The sequence below is a fragment of the Harmonia axyridis genome, chromosome 1 (assembly GCF_914767665.1).
Source record: "Harmonia axyridis chromosome 1, icHarAxyr1.1, whole genome shotgun sequence".
In the NCBI taxonomy this organism is placed as follows: Eukaryota; Metazoa; Arthropoda; class Insecta; order Coleoptera; family Coccinellidae; genus Harmonia; species Harmonia axyridis.
This window is the reverse complement of record NC_059501.1, coordinates 86,962,891-86,985,670: the sequence shown is the minus strand read 5'-3', so window position 1 is coordinate 86,985,670 and position 22,780 is coordinate 86,962,891. Positions and strand designations below refer to the sequence as shown.

The window sequence follows — 22,780 nt, the reverse complement described above, 5'->3', positions numbered from 1 at the left end:
ATTATTTCTTTCAGTTGAAAGAATCAACGAGTTATAACAATTGATTTTGATCTCTGATCTAATGTGACAATATATAATGCTGAACGGATTTGGAATCGTCAAAAAAAATAATTCAAACTCTACTTCTGCTATATTGTTTGTCTGGCAATGTTATGTCATATATATTACACTGATTTCACATAAATGCTTCGTTTTCAATTTACCTTCCAGTGCTATAATAGGTACTGAAGGCAAATAAAATAAAAATACATTTCTCAAAAGATTGAAACCTCACCTACAATTGTGAAATTAGAAGAATGCTCAACACTAAACTAATTTCATGGGAATATCAAGGCTAGGACTCACGGGCAAACAATTTTTTTAGAATAATTCCAATTTGACAACTTCAGATCGAAAGTTGTTGATAACAACTTTAGAGTAGAGTTGAATTCGAAAAGAAAGGGCAATTTGATGAAATTATGGAGCAATCTGCTCAAGGAAGGATCTCTGAAAAAAGACCATAACAATCTGCATGAAGAATGTTTTATTGAGAAGGAACACATGGTTGCTCAGTTAAAAATGTAATAATAATAATAATAACATTCATTTAGCAAAATAGCTATTAAAAGTAGTGCACTGCACTGCACACGAATCCTCGCTAGGTCATGGATGTTGTACATGTGTGGTGATGGTTAGGTTAGAGGCTAATGACCGTAGCAGTCGATGCCTTCAACGAAACAAAAAGGCTATTGAAAACATTCAAAAAAGATAAGATAAACATTTAAATATGATAAGATATAAGAGATAATTAAGATTGATATAAGATAACATATAAACATTTGAATAAAGATGAGAGATATTTCTTCTTACAAATCAACGATTTTATGGGATTTTCACATAATTTCTACACGGAAGAAAGTAAATATTTCCAATTTGCAAATGAAAAACAAATTTTCTGCTTACTTTTCGTTTTTCGCATAAAAATCGATGGCATGTATGTACTTTGTATAAAGCAAAAGAAAGAAGATGAAGTTAACATACAATTTGCACACCGTAAGTACCGGGTTTTTCACCATAATTTGACCCCCCCCCCCTTTAACTTTGTTACTAAAAGAGGTACAGAAAAATGTTTTACAAAAGTTTCACGAAATCGACTAGTGTTTTTCAAAATGATTGCACAAAACGAAATATATACAGAGTGGGCAAAATATTGATTGCAAAAGGGCATTTTGAGTTATCGCAGCCTTCCACTTGACTGATACGCGAAAAACCACGCGATGGTAATCCCTCTTTAACCCTTTAATAATCTTCAACAATTTGTTTGATCAACTACAATAAACTCGGTGTTGAAACAAAGACAGAATTCATGTATTGTAGTTTTCCAAAATTTCCATATGTTTATACTTCATCGTCTTCAATCTCACATTCGCAGAACATACGAAAATGTTCGATATATCACTGCGCCATATTTGGCGCTCAAAGAAAAGGCGACTTGATGAATCTTGAAGACAATGGCGCTTTCTTTCTACGATCAGAGTTGGCATTGGCCTTTGTGGAGGTCAGGAAAGAGTTTATTGTTGTGCGCGGGGCATTATTTTTAGCGGCGGCATCGTCAACAACTGATCGGCCAAAAGAAATATACGATAACTGCATAATAACGAGCCAAACCTTGGTCCACATTTCGGCAGGTCGGATCACGTGACCGCGTTTTTCGGTTTCTAATTTTTTTTAAAAGTTATTTTATCTATACAGGGTGTTGGCTACTTCAAGGCGAGAATATGATTTCCAACAAAAAATGTCCTACAACACATGGTCGAAATGCACTGCGCAAAAGAATTAACGCACATTATGGAAATCTCAAATTTGTTCTACAACTGAAGGTGTTCTCAATGATAATTATTTTTATCAGAATTATGAATGCATATGTTATCCACTTTCAATGTTTTTCTTCAATACAGATGTTTTTTTCCAGCAGGAATAAAAAAGATGAGATTATCAGATTTTGAATGTATTGGCTCCATTCTGAAATCAGTTGTTCTCGATCAATTCTAGTGATCAATAGTTTTTCTTTCGTTTGATTTTCTACACTCGATCGCTATGTAACGCGAAACACGCAATTTGACCCAAGAGGAATGCGCCCAAGCGGTAGTTTTGCGAGAAGAAGGGTGGACATACACAAGAATTGCAGAAGGGTTTGGAGTTTCCCATACAAGTGTGTCCAGAATGTTGCAGCGATTCAGGGAGACAGGTATGAATGTCCGAAGACCAGGACAGGGTAGACCACGGGTAACAACTGCCATTCAAGAACGTTACTTGAGAGTTTTTTCGTTGAGACAACGGTTTGCAACCGCTCGCCTCCTTCAAAATCAGCTTGAGCAAACTCATGGGGTGCAAATTAGCACTCAGACAATAAGAAATCGCCTCAGAGAATATGATTTAAGGCCTCGTGTCGCGGCAAGAGGCCCAGCTCTTACCCCAGCCCATCGAAGGGCGCGTTTGGATTTTACGAGAGAGCAAATCCATTGGGAAGAGGCTGATTTTATCAAATCATCTCGAGTTTGAACGCGTATTTGAGAAAATTTTTGTTTTAATGTGTTCCGGACATAAAAATCCAAAGGAGTAGGATCAGGGCTATCTTTCAATCCATGGTTCTCCGACATAGTCATTCAATTGGTTCCTCACATTCCGGCTACTATCAGCCACCAAGGAGCTCTGATCTTACTCCTTTGGATTTTTATGTTTTTGTGCTCTTGCAAATTTAAATAATAAGGGCAGGTCGAGGTCAATCTCTAATTCCCTGTAAGTTTCGAAGTCTTGAGCTGATAGAGATGGCCACATTCTGCATTTCTCCCACAGTTTATATACCGCGATCTGCACAAAATCCGCCAACGCTCACCCAAAAGCAAATATGGAATTTCCTCTGACTAATCGATCCTGTATAAACCAAAGCGGGGTGAATTTAGTAAGTAAACTTCCTCTTCCTGGCATTAAAACGCTTGAACACATGCGACGTCGGTGTGTACTTTTGCGGGCGTCGTCGCCGTCGTAACAAAGCCGGAGGTATTTCAGAACGTCCGTAAAAGAATGTCTTTGTATAAGTCTCTGTTAAATATAAAAGCCGACATATGGTTAACACACAGGATTGACGCCAGAGCGTGAAGTAGGCTGTGTGTATCTGGAATTACACCAGACAATGGAGTACGGTCGTGATCAATTAGGCGTTGAGAAGATATATGGCGGTGAAAAAACTTGAAAAAAAATAGGAAATTCTGGAAATTAAGAGCGCATTTATGCAGCTTCCAGTAACAAATCAGTATAGAGTTTTTCAATAGAGATGATACAATTTTATATGGTTATAATGGCTACACTGTATTATTTTTGACATTTCTTATGTCATTTGTGTTCAATAAGTTATGCCTTAAATCATGGAACAACAACGTTTAGAAATTGTTGAATGCCTTTATCGTGAGTAATATCATAAAGGCATTTAATTTTTCTGAAAGAATCGAAAAAACACCTGAGTGCTAATGTCAATAAAAACGCGAATCGGAGACGATGGTTTTTGCATCTGCACGAAACTCAAGTGATAACTTCAAAATTTATTGAGATTTGTAAAGTAGAATTTTCTTTCCATAAAAAGTGGATATCTGAAAATATAGAAAATCAACAAAGATTATATGAATTTGGCCATTTATTATTATTAATTTCTGTACGTAACAATTTGTGAGCTGATCTTGATCAAGTGAGGTGATTATTCTTATTTTTTTGTTTTCGACTCTTGTTGAAATATAATAAACGGCTATTTCTGAAAATTGAATACAAGGTTTGTAGTGGAAATTCCACTGGGATTGTAACATAAGATTTTCATTAAATCATTTTATTCAATAGGATTTATTTGAATATTTTTTCTTTATCTCTGGTCACATAATATTTTTTTTTGAAAATTTCATCGGTATTTACGTATTAAGCCGATAGTTTTTTTTGTTGAAGAGTCACTTCAAAATACGTTGGCGCCCTTTGAAAACATCTTGAACCCACGCCGTCTTCACTGATAGCTGACCGGAAAAAAAGGGACACTTCTTTGTGTTAGAAAGCGGTGAACAATTTTTTTTTTTTTTAAATAAATTAATTTTTTTTTTAAACCAAGGGTTACTCGCCACAATCTATGAAATGGATGAAATTTTTAGAAAATCATTAACTGGATGTCATTCGACAATTCTACGGGTACAAAACTTCGTTGAAAAATATTGGCTTCTCTATTTAAAAACATCAACTCTATATATCCAAAACTGTTATCGATTTTTTTGATGTGCTATGAGTAAAATATAAATCATAAATAATAATAATAATAATTGACTTTATTCCCACAATACAAGATCTGATATTGCTGAAAAAGTAGTTTTAGAATTTTTCGAATATCTCGAGACAAGTTGTAGCGAAATATTTGAAAGTCATTTTATCCATTTTGAATTAACAACAAATATAGCGTCACCTCTCTTTCAATATCTCGATATAGACTCAACTCCATGTTCCGAAATTTTAACATGCATCTTTTGAAACTTGGTGAAGAAATGGTATGGCACGAGCGGTGCCATCTGTGCGCCAGACCACTTTTTTTCCTTTTGAAAAGTTTCACAACAAAATACAATTATTAAACACTGTTCAAGTCAAGATTCAAGCTCAAATGAAATATTTGGACAAATTGTTTGATCTCTGAAGTTTTGAATTCATAATTCTTTTCAAGACGTGGTGATAGCTCGATGGCTTCACGTACTTTTTTTTCTCAAAATATAAGGTTTTCATCGAAAAAATGGGTTGAAAAATAAATGAAAAGATGTAGGAAGCATAGTTACATGTATTTATAAATTTACAAAAAAACATATACAAAAAATAATACATACAAAATATTGCTGAATTCAATTTTTCCACAAATGCGGCAGAAGAATTGAAAACCATAATATTAATCTTATCATATATAATACAATCATGATTTTTTTATGTACAATCAACTAATCAACTCTTCACTGAAATAATGAACTTCTCTTGGGAATATTCAATTTACAAAAGTATTCTATACATATATACATTATCATCGAAAATTATGGAGGTGGTACTTCAAAGTTTTCTTTATCCTTCCATCTCGTAAGATTCGAGGTTGTGGGTCCTTTTTGGTACTAAAATTCTCCCCTCTGGTCTCGGCGCCTCCCTAACAGCTCCCACTGTAACAGAAAAATGCAATGAAATAAAGACGTTCATTCGAATTCCAAGTAGTTTGTTGTTGAATAAGTTTAATACTTATTTTATAAAACAAGTTTTGAATTTTCTGTGTTAATTTCATGACAGCTTACTCGATCGAAATGGAAATTTAGATGTAAGGTGGTAATTCAAAGCCTCATCAAAAAAATCACAATAGAAATATTCGATCTGAAAAGTTCACTTGCAAAAACTAGTCAATTTGCAGAATCGTATTTTATTTGATTTTTCAGAAATGAAATAACCATAAGTGAATAATCCGCTATATGTCAATTTGATAGAATAAAAAAATGAATAAATAAAACAAACTAATTTTGACAAATACTACAAGTTACATTTCATGTTTGCGCTAATTGTGTCGCCAACTTATTAATCGAAATGGGCATCCTTACTTTGTTTTATTTCATTTAAAATGAATTTCCATCAAGCAAGAACCGAATATATTAAATTTAAAGGCCAGTTTAGCAAAATCAATTATGAATAAATATTAATAAATTATTGTGCAATTGATAATTTACCTGGTAATGCTGGTTGAGGGGCCATTTTGATATTGTATCCAATGTTCAAATGAACTTTAAAAGGATCATTGCTTTCTGCCGTTCTTGATTGTGGTGGTGGTTTAGGTACCACTCTTGGTGCAGGTCTTGTGGGACGTCTTGTGAAAGGATCAAAAGCCTGAAATGAACAAGTTCATCAAGTAATTTTTTCAAAAAAAAAAAAGAATTAAGAGAAAGCATCAATGTGGAAAAGAACTTTATTTATTATTATTCTTTATTAAGATTATCGAGTTCCTATTTCTTAAATATATACAGGATGATCCACAGTCAGGCCGAATATTTCCATAATAATTTTTTTAATCGTAAAAAGGTATTTGGGAGTGTCAATTGAATTTGGAAATTTCAAAATTATATTCACGAATATAGTACAAAAAAAAATTTGTTTAAGTTCGGAGTCAAAACGTTCTCGAATGTGATCGGTTCATTTCGAAACGTAATAGTGTTTAATATTTTCTCTCATAATATATGACATTATGAGAAACATTTCTTGTGATTGATAGGTTTGTTCTTTTTTTTTATGTTTTTTTCAAAACTTTGATAACAACAAATCAATTGATCACTGTTCAAATGGGTACGTCAAAAAAATTTGAAATCTCAATATGATAGACTATATTAAATGCTCGAGTTTTCGTTGGGACACCATGTAGCAATTAGAAAAATATTTACCTCTTCTGCGTTATTCGCCGCGTGTTTCTGCGCAATAGCGGCTTCTTCAAGATTCCTCCACATTTGATCCAACTCATCCAACTCAATGTCCAATCGAGTGGCCCTGTCGTATTCTTTTTTTTTTATTGCTGCTACTTTTTCTTCTGCAAATATTCTCCTCATTATTCGTATATTGGAAAATTTTCGGTAAAATCTATCCCTTTCCTTGATCTGAAAATGAACGAGAAATCAGTATAATTAATGCCTCAGTTAAATGTGTATTGGTTGAAAATGGGAGTTGAAAAAATAACCTTTTGAAACAGAACCAAACCTTCCCTATTCAACGTACATATATACTCTTCGTTATCTAGAAATACAATTCTGAATCGACAAAATATTAAAAACGAACCGAAAGAATAACAACGATATCATAATTTTGATAATTATTCAAAATTGCCTCCATCAAGTAGACTCATTTTACCTTTATGATTTATGAAAAATTACTTACAGCTCTTTCAATGGCTTGGGGGTTGTATTCATATGTCATACCGCCCCTTATATCTCTTTGTTTTTGTTCCACCAGTTCTTTGGTTGGAAAAGGGTCTTTGGTATCTATATGCGTTTTTAGCCATTGGTGGTATTCGCTACCATTGATATCTTCATCAGAAACAAATTCAAATCTGAAAACCTCATATTCTTGACCGATTCGTACTGCGAATGCCTGAAAAAAAAAATTAACGTATAATATGCCAATTTCGCGTTGATTCAATTTCAATTTGAATATAAAAAACCAGACATTTTTATGCATACCTTGTTCGTTCTTGTACTTCCTACCATGTACACGGTGGATATTTCACAAACATCCAAAATTTGTGCAGCTACATAAATCTCATTCCCGTTTTGGCCAATTCGAATTCTAACAAAACAGCCTATTGCTAGACTTGCAAAACATGGCATAACCATCATTTTTTCTAAGTGATGCCTGGACATCCGAATCAAGTTGAGTTCTTTTATACTGGGCACATAAAGCTTCTCTATTACTCTCCCTTGACTCGGGCCAGATTTTGATGGCGCCGAATTTGACTCGTGCTTAGGATCCTTCGAATTAGTGCCGTCTGGGAATACCTCCTTTGGTCCCAACTTTGATTCATTCCTTTCTGACTGGGCTTCCTCGCCCTTCCTCTTTTTTGCGTCTTCTGTCTCGGCTTCTTCGCTCTTCTTCTTTTTTGCCTCTTCTGTCTCGGCTTCTTCCGTCTTCCTTCTTTCTGCCTTTTCTGTCTCTTTTCTTTTTGCCTTTTTTGTCTTCCTTCTTTTTGCCTTTTCTGTCTCGTCTTCTTCGTTCTTCCTCTTTTTTGCCTCTATGCGAGGTAGCGTTTTTTCTTTCAATTCATCCTTCTCATCGCTAGGCTTCACGATCTCATAAGTGGGGTTTTCACCTTTTGTTATTATTTTAAATTTGATGCGCAATGTTTTATCTTCCTTCCTAGCAGTTTCCCTTTCTGAAGCGCTATCTATATCGCTTCTTCTATCACTCTCTGAACTCCTGGTGCTTAATTTAGACAGCTTGGATGGAACCTGAAATTAAAATCAATTAATGACACATTAGATTGTTTTGGTCTCTACTCGGTAGGAATTTTACAGTTTTTCGTGAATTAAATGTTTACATTTCCATCCTTTCAGTGAATGATAATTAAGGCGAGATTCATTTAATTCTCACTATAGCAATTTTTTTGAAATTAGAATTCTGTGTTATTTTAAATTCTCTCGGTATAAAATAACCTCTCTATAGAGAAAATTAATTTGTTCAATTCTAAAATTAAGTAACTCATTGAATCATTCGAAAAATTTCGAAACTCCTACAAAATTCTGAACGCAAAAAATTTATTCAAGTTTTCAGGCCCTGCTTTGGATTTATTTTGTGAGTAATAGCATATTTCTAGTTGTCCGCGAAGTTCATTTCATATTGTTCTTTCGTTTCTGATAGTACTTCGTTACTAACTAATTGTTAAACCATAAATTTCATTTGTAACCGAACCTTCAATGTTGGAAAAGCACCCACATTTTCGTGAATTCCATATTCTTCTTTTATTTTCAATAGGAATTCGTTATTAACAAATAGTATCTCTAAGAATTCTGTTTGTAATCCACCTAGACGATAATGTGAATTTGGAACGAATAAAAATAATATAATACAATAAATAATAGAATAGATGTTATCATTTGTAACATCACCTGTAATAGAAAAAGGCTAAAACACAAAGTTGGTCCACGAACATTTCGAAAAATTATCAATTACTTTTTTGCTTTCTATAATCGTACATTTGAAACTACCCTAAGGGAATAAATTAAAGGATCAAAATGAAATTCAAAATTTTTAGCGGTTGTTCAAATGGCTGTATTTCCCATAACCGTCCCTCAATTTTAACATTTTTTTGTAGCTTGAAGATCAAAGTATAAAGATCTCATGATGATAAAATTTTCCAATCAACGAAATTTTGAAAAAATAATATTGAAGCTGAATGAACAAGTGATCTCATCCATAAAATAAAATAAAAAAAAAATAAAAACTGCAAAAATTTCACAGAAAAATTAGATACTGTATCATTAGGATTAAGCGGTATACGTTGCTTGAAAAATGTTTTCATCATGAGATCTCTAAACTATAAACTTCAAGCTTCAAAAGGTTTTTTTCAAATTGAGATACGATCATTGTTATCAAAAATAAAGTCATTTGAAAAACCGCTGAAAATTTTTAAATTCATTTTGATCCTTGAATTTATTTCACTAGTAAAATGAAATGAAAGGATACTTGTTATTTTAACTTCCTTAACTTGAAGGCCACCGACAATTTCTGAATTTTATGACGAAAATAAAAAGATTCTTGAAAATTCATTAAAAAAAAAATTGTGTGAGGTGGAAATATTTAGGTAACATTTTCGCAGAAAATATCTTCTTATGAAAATGAGATCGATATTCTATTATACTACCCATTTCTAGAAAAAAAAACATCCAAAGGAAGAACAATTAAATCTAACATAGGATAAAACAATATTTACAAACCGTATTTGGGAAAAAGGATAAATTTTACAGTTTTCCACATTGTAATAAAACCAATTGACTCATGTTTCAAAAAAAAAAAATACAACAAAAATCAAAAATTGACAATAATCAAATCGGACATAGTATGAGAAAATTTTTAGAAACCATATTAGGTAAAAATGACATATTTTACAGTTCTCCACGATTTGATAGAACTAATTGATTTAATTTTCAAATTGCCAAGTGCAAATACGAAAGAATTCAAAAGTTCCATTTTATTTCGGTCCTTGAAAGCATTATAGTAAAATCGTAAATAAACAAGTAGACCAAAAATAATTTTTGATCACCTAGTTAATCGTCACTCGATCATAGAAGTTTTCAATAGAGAAAACAGACGTAAATCAGAAGGGTTGCAACCATTTTCAACTGAAGAAGTCGATTCTAATCGACGAAAAAATTATTCCAGAAAAAAAACATAAATTAAATAATAAATAAATAAATAAATTGTTGGCATACTTACATAATCTATATCCCTTTTCTTATTTTCTGAGTTAACTTGATGTTTAAGTTCAGACATGATGAAACAGTTTTATTTTCACAAACTTGCAAGAACAAACACAAGATATAAATACCACTTGCAATAAAGAGCGACCAATATCTCAAAAGAACTTAGAACTAAGAACTAACACAACTATCGAACACGACTATAATCACCTTACTGATCGAATCAGCACAATTCTGTCCCTTAAGTACATAAACCTGAGATCTTTCTCATAGAATTTTTCTTCTTCTTATTTTCAATATCGACATATTTATTTTTTCTTTGGTTTTTCGTAACGAAAAAAAAATCCAGAATAATGGATGATACACAGACGGTATAATTCATTATTTGGGATATTTTTTTTCGTTACAAAAAAATAAAGAAAAAATAAATATGTCGATATTTAAAATAAGAAGAAGAAAAACTCTATGAGAAAGATCTTAGGCCGCTCCGTTTCAACTGTCGGTTATAATCGCAAATCAATAGAGCTTCATTAAAAAAAAGTTTTCTTCAATTATTTCATGGAATGTGCCTTTTTCGAGCTAATCGGGTACAAATCAGTTAGCAACATTTTTTACTTCTCTCATTCGCAAATAAAAAAATATTATCATTCTACAATGTAGATTATTGTTCAAAGAAATTATGTGAAAAATCCATTATTTCATTTTGAACTGAGCTGTCACGTGGTGGTATTAATTCTCAATATCAAATTTTAAAATTAGTTTCGTTAGGTACGTAGAGTTTATTGTTTTTATGTTGATAATGGGTTCATACATTTGTTCAGAAAGTTGATTAAAAGTAGGTAGCGAATTTCAAAAAATGGTTTTACCTCTTTCTCGATAACGATCGCAGATGAGTGAAAATTACAAGGGATAAAAAAACTTATGAACAAAATATAGAATTCTTTTTTATGTTATAATCCATCAGCGGCGTACTACAAAAAAGTTCATGGGGCGAAAAAGGGCTTGACCCCTGAAAAAATATCTACCTGTTACAATTACTCGTGAAACACACAGTGAATGGTGTAAATCCTCAAACGTAACCTTCAGTTCAAAATTGATCTTATTATCTCAAAAACTGAAACAGCTATGAATAAAACACTAAAATATATCTTAAAACTGCAACGCTCTGTAGTTCGGTTATAGAAAAAAGTCTTATTTTGACCTGAGAAATACGACTCTGAAATCTTGATACTGAATTTTTATCACCCTGTTTATAATTTTATATCGATTTGTTTTTTATTATTCGTATGTTTCTTATTTATTTGTATGGAATTATTATAAATTTCGTCATGTACTATCATATATGTGATCCACTGATAACAACTTTCTCTCTGAAATAAATGACTCAATTCTTATTGAATGTAATTTTAATAGCCCCTCATTAACTAATCGTTGTTTCTATTTAGTTTATGCTCGAGGAATCGAATTTAAGAAAATTTTACAATTTGTAGACGTTAGGATAATTAATTTTTAATCCACGCTTAGCAATTAGATTTGTAGGAAACTATATAATTTGTTTGATAATAATTATTTTAAAAATGCACTATTTTCGACATTATGGAAAATATTATTCAATTCGAGATCTGAATTAGATTTTGAAAAGAGATACATTACTTTGACAAAAAATATGCTGCTTAGGCAATATGCAAAAAAACTGAGAAAAAGAATAACGTCTTTGCGTTTAGAATTCTGCTTTGAAATTGAAATTCCAGCATATTTTCAATGATGAAATATCCTACGTATCTTTAGAATTAAACTGATTAATTTTATCTACCGGAAGGGTAATTGAAAACTAAAGAAATTCAAAATAACAACAAATTCCATAATCTCGAACTGATATAATGAATCAAAGTAATCTGCAGAATGGATTAATATTAAATAAGTGAAAAAGCAATGATTTTAAGGAAGAAAACTGTATGATAAATAATGAGAACAAACTCTTTCGTATTAGAAATCCATAAAATAACTCTCAGTACCAGTGTGACCATCTATAGTAGAAATCTACTATTATAGTAGATTTCAGGTCATCCATAGTAGATAAATTTTTCATAGTAGATTATAGTAGATTTCAAGATTATAGTAGATTTCTTGATTTTGGTAGATTTCTGCTTCGTTTGTCTCTTAGGTACTAGATGGCACTATTCGCATTCTAAGCCTGAGTTTCACGGTTTCAAAATTTCGAAACCACCAAAATTCAGGCTCAAATTGGTTTCAGTGGTTTGAACATAGTATAAGGAATGGAATAGGTCCTTTCTCAAATGCTGGATAAATAACAGATTTAGAACGATTCTGATTTAAAAAATCATTTTCAGTTCATTCTTCGTTAATGGTTGAGCTTGGATTTTATAAAGTAGCTTATTTACCTTATAAAAAAAACTGCACAGCACTAAGAGTGGCTATTTGCTTAGTATGTATAGAAGAACTAAAATTCCATCTGACTCTACCAACTCTTGATTTTTTCTTTAGAAAATTTCTTTTATTTGATATTAAAACTGAATTTTCCAATTTTCAAGTTTTTTCCTTCATTTTTACCAAAAAAGATGTATCACTAGGATACCTCTAATATTTCAAGCTCCTGAGCTATATGAAAAATCCATTGATATGTTCAATCCACAAACTACAACCCGAAAATATTCATTTCAATTTTAAATATAAGGTAAATATAAAAATAAAACATGATTTTATTTATTTTCAACATCATTGAGATATTTCAATATAATTTGGTTGTTTAAGGTAAACTTTTCTTCAAATATTCATAAAAACATGGGCTGATTTTTCGGTCAGAAAATATTATTACAGTCGAATAATAAAATACATAAGTCTAAGAATCGTAAAAGGTTGGGAAAAAATGATCGAAACCAACTGTCAAATGCTAAATATAGCTTTTGAGAAATTTCATTGGAACTTACGACATTAGGAAATTAATGTTGATAGAAACTTTACCTATTCTCACTCAATCTATAACAAAACAATATCAATCGAATATTCTTCAAATACATTCAATTGCAATATCGATATTCCGGAAAATGGAGTTTATTCCATTCATAAATCCTGAAAAAACCTAGAGATATCATTTCATGACGACTGGACCTGATAGTTATTTCATGATAACTTGTAGCATTGTACTTGTTTATCACAAATACACGCCACTGCCGTAAATTCTCATTGTAGAGCAGAAAAAATATCAAAATATAGAAATCTTCTGACCACTCTAGTTCAAATATTTTAGTTCTTCAAAATAACACCAATTTTTTCAGAGGGCTCCACTTTACGGACCAATTTTTGACAGTAAAATTCGAGGCTTAACGTGAGTGCAACTAGATGGCGCTCAACATCAACTAAATCAACTATGGTTTATTCGGTGGATTCCCTACCTGTGGTAATAACTAATTATTTACGGTACGTTACATAAGAGTTTCAGAGTTCAGATCATTAAGTTTATGGTATTTGTGATATTTGAAAATTTCGCAAAATGAAAAGAAAATTTGTTCAACAAAGCTATAGATCAGAGTGGGAGCGAAATGAATTATTTTCTTCTTGGTTGTGTATATCAAAAAAGGACAATGCAAAGCGTGTAATTGTAAACTTTTACCCCGCATTGCCTCTTTGAAAGAACATCTAAATTCTGCCAAACATAAAAAATCTATGGAAGGAATTTCCGGATGCTCCTAGGTATGTAATTAATAGGATTCGGATAAATATTTATTTGCATAACTGCATATTCAAGACATTTTCGAGTTGAATTGTATTTTTATCAAGTAAAACACTTCATTTCAGCTTATATAAGCACAAATGAAATATTTTATTTTTCAATCATATTGAGATGAATTTCCGTCAAGTAAAGACTGAAAAAAATCAAGAATTACCTGCATATTTCCAAAATAAAATTTGTTCTTAAACATTAACAAATACATTAAAACCTCATTTCGAAAATATATTTGGCATATCCCAAACAGCTTTTATGACTTTTTATGACCTTTTATCTACCCAACGCAACGCCAATGGAATGCAATATTCGGAGATAAATATACAGGGTGTTTCCTAAACATGCGGCAAAAATTCATGGGGTTGTTCCTTGGACTATTCTAAGAATATTTTGTCCTTTGATGATTTTTGAAAAACCTATTTGTTTCGAAGATATAGGGGAAACAAAATTTCAGATAATAACATTTTATTATGAAAAATTACATGAAAATTCAACTCAACCTACAAAAACTGTTGAAAATGACCACCTCTAGCCAGCATACAAGCATCCAATCTTCTCCTCATTGACTGCCGAACCCTTAATTGTTGATGTTAATTGCTAATACATCACAAAACGAATTCAAATGAAAACCGTGTTTAATCTGTATTCCTTTACCATCTGCACTTATCAATTTTTAGTCAAAAACTGGCCGTTTTTAGTAATTGGAATGTTGTTAAACAAATTTAAAAATAAATTGTACCTACTCAGTAAACACAGTGCGGTACGCATTTTTATTTAAACTATTATTAATTTTAAAAATATGAAAAATGTTGTTCGCCCTGTATCTTCGAAACAAAGAGGTTTTTCAAAAATCATCCAAGGACAAAACATGCTTAAAATAGTCCAAGGAACAACCCCCTGAATTTTTGCCGCATGTTTAGGAAACACCCTGTATATTCCAATTGCTGCCATTAACAACATCTGGTGAGAAAGATAGTTCACTTGAACAAAAATTCGTTTTGAACCATCAATTTGTTCGTTTGTTGTTTCTCAGAATTTAAAATTATTTCCATCTATTAAATAGGCGCAAATCTATATTTGACAATTTATTACAGCATGTCATGGTAAATTGTTATAGTAAAAATCTCTAAATTTATTGCAAATAAACTAATATTACCTTTGAAAAATTTTATATATATTTAAATCTGATGAACTTCTTATTTATTGCATATTTTTTATATTATAGATGTATATTTTGCACTTCTTCAGAATATTTATCCGAAGCCTCGTAATTATTTATTGATTTTCATTGAGATATGGGATTAACATTATTATTTTATAGTTCAACAAATATTTTGGGTAGTCAATAGTGTTCGATATATGCAACCCGTAAAACACCGGTTCCAACTATAGTAGCGACCCCAAGTGACCAGTTCCTTGCCGTCAAACGGCGGCTGGCTTACTATCCATTTCTTATACTATGCTTGAATGATAGCACAGTAAAAATTTCTGTTGAAGCTCGTAAAGATTTTTTAAACAGATGCCAATCTTTCCTAGTTGAATTATCGGTCCAATTACAGGCGCGATTGCTTTCGAATATTCTATTTAAGCACTTAGAATTTCTAGAGCCTCAAGTTGCTGTTCATAGTGATTTCCAATCACTTAGTTCTCTTTTCGCGATTTCCCAATTTAGTGGAAGAAGATAAAATACAAACTGTAGACGATGAATTTCGAGAAATTAAATTAGATATAGAAGTCGGGAACTTTTTGTGTAGCGATAATAGTGGGCAAACCAACGATTCTGCAAATGTTGAACAATTTTGGAGCAAGGTCGGCAAATTAAAAAAGGCAGCCAACACCGAAAAATATTCCAACATTTCGAAATTTGCAAAGCAAATGCTATGTTTGCCGTTATCCAATGTGAAATGCGAAAGAATATTTTCAGAAATAAATAGAATTAAAACAAAAGATAGGAATAGGTTCATCAACAAAAATGTGGCTTCGATTCTTCATGCTGAAGAAGGATTTTGTTAGAGTTCACCCTGTGTAACTCTTTTTTAAACATGCCTACAACAAATCGATTAGTTCATCTAGCGGCAGCTAGATGAACTAGATTATAGAGGACAATTGGTCCATCTAGCGGTGAATAGACGAACTACGCATGAAGGACTATGAGTCCTAGCAGCCTATAGACTAACTCCTATAGAGTACAATTAGTCCATCTGGTGGTCAAGGGAGGTAAAGGAACGGTTGACGGCCGTTACGGGATTTTCCATACTAGGGTCGATGACTGAAAGTGGTGGATGTAACACGTGTTTTTCGAAAAATCTTGTTAAAAAGAAAGTATAGTTAATGGTGTTGAATACGAAATATCTAAGTGATTGAAAGAAGCTGGTGAATGTTGCGAATTCACGCCGGATTCAGAAATGTTGAATATGATGAACAAAAATACACCCTATGAAGATATGAATGTTTCTGAATTAAATGATTAGTGCAATATTTGTACGTTATTTACTTATTTTATTTATTTTATAACAATACTGCTTTCCATTATATGTTATATCTCTGTAAATATTTTAATATATGTATATTTTTTAGATATATATTTTACCCTGCAATATTATGTTATGATAAATAAATTCACTTTATGTTATAATGTTACGAATAAAGACGTTATTTATTTATTTATTTGATATTTGAATCAGTATTTTGTCAGCTTTAAATATCATTGATAAATTTTATGGAAAATAGTATGTGCTTCAATAAGCCATGTATTTGAAGAATTTTTCATTTGGAAGAATATTTAAAGGAACCTACAAACACAGTATACAGTGTCACCTATTTTCAGTATCTTCAAACTTCTCAGAGCCTACAAATATGGCTATGCGCATGCGCAAAGCTGATATTAGTAGATTTCTGTCATCCTCATAGTAGGTTCGCGTTTTAAAAGATGGTCACACTGCTCAGTACCTTCTTCGAATTTTACTAGTTTTTAGAGTGAGCTTTCTTTTATGCATAAGTTTCAAATTTCCTAGCGTTGGCTACTCTGAGAACTAGTGATTTATTGTTTGCATTTGGTGATATTTCATAGAACTTTATATTTTGTTCACAAAAAATATTCATTCGAATTGAGAACATTTTTAAATGCGAAATAATCATTACAACAACAAAACATTTTATCAAATAGCATAAGTAACAGAGATATTTTAGGGAGAAAGATCATTGTTTCAATCCTCAATGTGCAAATTTTCAGCTCAAAATTATGATAAGTTTTCCATAAACGTCTAATAGGCCATCTCGCTGTATAAGCATATCGAAAAATCGAACAAACCCATGATACAAAAGGCATAACTAAATATTTATGTATTTTAATCGAAAATTACGTCGTGGTATGTTTCTTTTGAAAAATTTCACCACAAAAAACAGTAATAATGTAAACTGTTCAAATTCAAATGAAACAGTTGAAGGAATAATGGCTTCATCAGCATAGATAAGTTTTTTTCAACATATGAGGTTTTCATCGAAGAAAAGGGTTACAAAATAAATGGGAAGACGGAGGAAAATAGTGAAATATATTAATAAAATTTACAATAAATACAAAAAAATAAGTTATACGAACTACTGCATAACAAGAACATTCGAAGATATAAAATATTAATTTTATATACATATAATACAATAATTTTTTTTCATGTAAAATTAACTTTTCACAGGATTATTGAAAATATCTTGCATATTATTCAAATTACAGAAATATTATTTACATATGTACATATATCGAATAATTTTTTTTCTTTTTCATTATATTTCGGTTTTCTTCCTGCACCATCAGGGAAATTGAAAATTCTTGAAAATTTCATGAATTCATTCAAAAATATCAAGATCCTACTCCACTTATTCTCTTTTCATTTCCCTCTGGTATGGTTAAAGAGTCCTTTTCGGCACTAAGACTCTCTTCTCTGGTCTCGGCGTCTCCCTTACAGGTGCCACTGTAACAATAGAAAAATGCAATGAAATAAAGACATTTATTCGAATTCCAAGTAGGTTGTTTTTGAATACGTATAATACTTATTTTATGAAAGAAGTTATGAATTTTTGGTTGTGTGTTAATTTCATAACAGCATACTCGATCGAAATGAAAATTTTGATGTAAGATGGTAATTCAAAGTTCAAAGCCTCATCGAAATGAAAGAAATATCGGAATAACATTCGAAGTTATGGTCTGTCCTTTCAACATTTTTCAAATAATGCAATTCAAAACTACCAATAACATGAACAAATTAGTCGTGAAATTCATCAAGCGATTCGTTTTGACAAGAATACAAAGGTGCTCCAGTTGAATTATCAAAATCGTTTCTCACATTTGCATCACAATAGAAATATTCGATCTGAAAAGTTCACTTGCAAAAACTAGTCAATTTGCAGAATCGTATTTTATTTGATTTTTCAGGAATGAAATAACCATAAGTGAATAATCCGCTATATGTCAATTTGATAGAATAAAAAAATTAATAAATAAAACAAACTAATTTTGACAAATACTACAAGTTACATTTTATGTTTACGCTAATTGTTTCGCCAACTTATGAATCGAAATGGGTATCCTTACTTTGTTTTATTTCATTCAAAATGAATTTCCATCAAGAAAGAACCGAATATATTAAATTTAAAGGCCAGGTTAGTAAAATCAATTATGAATAAATATTAATAAATTATTGTGCAATTGATAATTTACCTGGTAATGCTGGTTGAGGGGCCATCTTGATATCGTATCCAATGTTCAAATGATCTTTAAAAGGATCATTGCTTTCTGCCGTTCTTGGTTGTGGTGGTGGTTTGGATACAACTCTTGGTGCAGGTCTTGTGGGACGTCTTGTGAAAGGATCAAAAGCCTGAAATGAACAAGTTCATTAAGTAATTTTTCAAAAAAAAAAAAGATTGATAGAAAGTATCAATGTGGAAAAGAACTTTATTTATTTATTATTATTCTTTATTAAGATTATCGAGTTTCTACTTCTTAAATATATACAGGATGATCCACAGTCTGGCCGAATATTTCCATAATAATTTTTTTACTCGTAAAAAGGTATTTGGGAGTGTCAATTAAATTTGGAAATTTCAAAATTATATTCACGAATATAGTACAAAAAAAAATGTGTTTAATTTCGGAGTCAAAACGTTCTCGAATGTGATCGGTTCATTTCGAAACGTAATAGTGTTTAATATTTTCTCTCATAATATATGACATTATGAGAAACATTTCTTGTGGTTGATAGGTTTGTTCTTTTTTTTTGTTTTTTTCAAAACTTTGATAACAACAAATCAATTGATTACTGTTCAAATGGGTACGTCAAAAAAATTTGAAATCTCAATATGATAGACTATACTAAATGCTCGAGTTTTCGTTGGGACACCCTGTAGCAATTAGAAAAATATTCACCTCTTCTGCGTTATTCGCCGCGTGTTTCTGCGCAATAGCCGCTTCTTCAAGATTCCTCCACATTTGATCCAACTCATCCAACCTAATGTCCAATTGATTGGCCCTGTCGTAATCTTTTTTTTTTATTGCTGCTACTTTTTCTTTTGCAAATATGCTCCTCATTATTCGTATATTGTGAGGTTTTCGGTAAAATCTATCCCTTTCCTTGATCTGAAAATGAACGAGAAATCAGTATAATTAATGCCTCAATTAAATGTGTATTGGTTGAAAATGGGAGTTGAAAAAATAACCTTTTGAAACAGAACCAAACCTTCACTATTCAACATACATAATATATATACTTTTTTTCATCTAGAAATACAATTCTGAATCGACAAAATATTTAAAACGAACCAAAAGAATAACAAGGATATCATAATTTTGATAATTATTTTAAATTGCCTCCATCAAGTAGACTTATTTTACCTTTATGATTTATGAAAAATTACTTACAGCTCTTTCAATGTCTTGGGGGTTGTATTCATATGTTTCAATCTCGACCAAGTCTCTTATGAATCTGTTGGTGTTTTAACAAATGCGCTTTCTGTCGAAAACTTTTCGCACATGCCTCACATTTGAAAGGTTTCTCACCTGTATGTGTTCGCATATGTACCTTAATATTCGATTTGTTTATAAACCCGCGATTACAAATGGAACATCTATGCATTGGTTTTTGTTTAACAACACTCCCATCTGTTGAATCTCTTGCGTACACACCTGAACAGGGAGATCGTCTTTTTTGGGCTTTGCTTCTTGCTTTCTTGGTGACATGCGGTGTTGTGGTTGTAGTATGAGGATAGTTATGGGCCATGTCAGGTGACCTCATTCTGCAATCTTCCATACTGTGGACATTGACATATGGAATATATCGACCATTGACTGTGAGCATTAGGTTGTCAGTTGTTGAACCAACATTGGCAGGGGGACTGGAGGCAGATATCAGATCAGAACTGTAATTCGTCGAACTAGAAGAATCTTGCCTAACTGGTGGACCGTTCTGAAGTCTATTCTGCAATAATGGCATGAGCGTATTATTCAATATGCTTTGTATTTGCGAGTTGTTATTTGGTGTGTTCTGGTGCTGTCTCATATTATAATCCATGCTACCATTATTATCATTAGGAGGCGTCGTAGGCAATATATACTCTGGAAGGCCTTCTTGTCCTATCAAATTCCCAGTTTGATCTTCAAATCCTTCCATAAGGGTGTCGAATCCCCAACTTTCTCTGGATGTTCCTTCACTTTCAGGATTGGCAGTGTTCACTGTTGTGTCCACCATTGTTGAATTGTCAATGTAGCCATACAGTCCCATACCATTCAAACCGGATATGTCATACGTATTGATCTCCGTCTTGATAGTATTCAAACATTCTCCTTGTGCCATTGGACTGTATGCTACGTAATTAGAACCAGAAACTGAATCTGGATTTATGTAATTAACATTGGCAGTGTCTTCACAGGAGAACATTTCATCAGGATTATCGTTAATGTTATTACATGTAGAACTAGAAACGACATTATGTTCATTGTAACTGTTATAACTGTTGTTGTTTTCTTCTTGGCCACGTTGGGATATTGCGTGGTATGGTGGCCTTGAATACCATTGATATTTAGGTTGGCTGTATAGCCAGTGAAGGGAGGAAGGGGTTTCAATTCAGCCAAATTATTGTTGTTGTTGGTGGGATTAAGCATGTCTCCGAAAACATGAAGGGTAGGTTTCGTTTCTATCTCGTAATCATCTTCGGTGAGGCTATTGACCAGCATACTATCGGTACTTAGGTTGGTCATAGAACTCTCCAATAGCATTTTGCTGTCGATGTATTCGTCTGCGGTGGAATTCTGCCAACTGGAGTAGAAGTCCACCTCGTTTTCATATTGCGATCCATTTCCGCTTATAGACATGCTAGGGGCGGCAGATATGTTGGGGAATTTCATTGTAGCCATCTATGCAATTTTGAAGGATTTGCAATTGGTTAATTTCCGTCTGATTTCGTTAGGAAAAATATCGCAATCTTGAGGATCAGCCACATTTCGGATTCTGGAATGAGAAGAAAGAAGAATTAGAAGTAGGTCTAGATGGCCATATAATTATTATAAGATTATGGATAAATTTATGTAAGAGCAAATATTGCCAAAAAATTCGATGAAAATGATGAGACTCATCATTAGAAAACGATGTGAACCTTAATTATTATCATTGTACTTTGACTAATGTCAAGAAGTTGTTATATTCTCTTTGTATTTTTGTAAGTTCTTTTGATGAAATACAATCAGTAAAAACTATGGGAGATGATTCCCTAAATTAAGGGGCTTGTAGCGATTCTGGTACACCTAAGGATTCGAAAAATCATCGCTTGGAGTCATAAAATCATTATACAATGTGCATGCCTTAATAAAATTTGAATTCGTCTCTAAAGAACAAAGTTTTCAAACCCAAGTTATTATATTGTATGCAATTGTCGTACTCGAGAAGTATAACACTTTTTGTGAATGAAAAAAAAAGAGCTCATGATCCAAGACATAAGCTTGATTCAGAATATGTGTATAATGAAATGAATTATGAATTTAATATCGTCACAATGTCTGCCTGACGCCTCTATCTTTGAATTTTGAGTCAGGAATGGAGAAAGCTAGAAACTTGACATTTTCACGGTTGCGACCTCAAATACCGCAGCTGAATTCAATAATGGGCAAAATTAAAATTCATACTGGAATTCGAATTCCAAGTAGGTTGTTCTTGAATACGCGTAATACTTATTTTATGAAAGAAGTTATGAATTTTTGGTTGTGTGTTAATTTCATAACAGCATACTCGATCGAAATGAAAATTTTGATGTAAGATGGTAATTCAAAGTTCAAAGCCTCATCGAAATAAAAGGAATTTTGAAATTATATTCAAAGTTCAAGTTCAAGTCAATTTTCAGAATCGAATTCTATTTGATTTTACAGAAATGAAATAACTCTATGTGAATAATCCGCTATATGTCAATTTGATAGAATAAAAAAATGAATAAATAAAACAAACTAATTTTGACAAATACTTCAAGTTACATTTAATGTTTGCGACAATTGTTTCGCCAACCAATGAATCGAAATGAGTATCCTCACTTTGTTTCATATTATTCATAATGAATTTCAATAAAGAAAGAACCGAATTTATTAAATTTAAAGGCCAGTTTTACCAAAATCAATTATGAATTAGTGTTAATAAGTTAGTGTGCAATTGCAAATTTACCTGTTAATGCTGGTTGAGGGTCAATATTTATATCGAGGTTCAGCTCGAAGTCATGAGCTTCAAAAAGATCGTTGTTTTCAACCTGTCTTGGTTGTGGTGGAGGTTTGGGTACCACCCTTGGTGCAGGTGGTGCCAATTCTGGAACAACTCGTACTATTTCGGCAATTATGTAAATAGGGTCAAATCCCTGTTGACCAACACCAATTTTAATATAGCAGCCAATGGCGGTTTTTTCGAAAAATGGCATATCTATCAGTTTTTCTTGGTGATCCCTAGACAGCCGAATCGTGTTCAGATCATCTTTGGACGACACGTAGAGTTAGTTGGAAATATCTTGCATATTATTCAAATTACAGAAATATTAT

The 22,780-nt window shown here is 32.1% G+C and overlaps 3 protein-coding genes across 39 annotated transcripts in view; 1 reads left to right on the top strand and 2 right to left on the bottom strand.

The window, feature by feature from the left end:
• The window catches only part of LOC123678678 (dystonin), a 257,561-nt gene that overhangs the window by 119,705 nt on the left and 115,076 nt on the right, over nucleotides 1-22,780 (top strand). The gene's annotated exons all lie outside the window — the stretch shown is intronic.
• On the bottom strand, nucleotides 17,420-19,350 carry LOC123678848. Its single transcript, XM_045616097.1, has 3 exons — nucleotides 19,142-19,350; nucleotides 18,437-18,593; nucleotides 17,420-17,690 (listed from the first exon to the last, which is right to left on the bottom strand). Exons 1-3 carry the CDS (start codon nucleotides 19,301-19,303, stop codon nucleotides 17,626-17,628), a joined length of 384 nt encoding a protein of 127 aa, XP_045472053.1. The 5' UTR covers nucleotides 19,304-19,350; the 3' UTR covers nucleotides 17,420-17,625.
• Nucleotides 19,656-22,554, bottom strand: LOC123678831 (ichor-like). The gene is given in 3 exon segments (XM_045616074.1): nucleotides 19,656-20,764; nucleotides 20,767-21,218; nucleotides 22,416-22,554. Coding segments are annotated over 2 exon segments (1,452 nt in total). The 5' UTR covers nucleotides 21,125-21,218; nucleotides 22,416-22,554; the 3' UTR covers nucleotides 19,656-19,670.

Excerpts from the sequence above, each read along its gene's own strand:
- LOC123678848 (XM_045616097.1), bottom strand. The coding sequence starts at position 19,303 with ATGAGGAGCATATTTGCAAAAGAAAAAGTAGCAGCAATAAAAAAAAAA. Across the intron at positions 18,594-19,141 it reads CGGCGAATAACGCAGAAGAG|GCTTTTGATCCTTTCACAAG; the intron begins GTGAATATTTTT and ends TGTTCATTTCAG. Across the intron at positions 17,691-18,436 it reads CCCTCAACCAGCATTACCAG|TGGCACCTGTAAGGGAGACG; the intron begins GTAAATTATCAA and ends CTATTGTTACAG.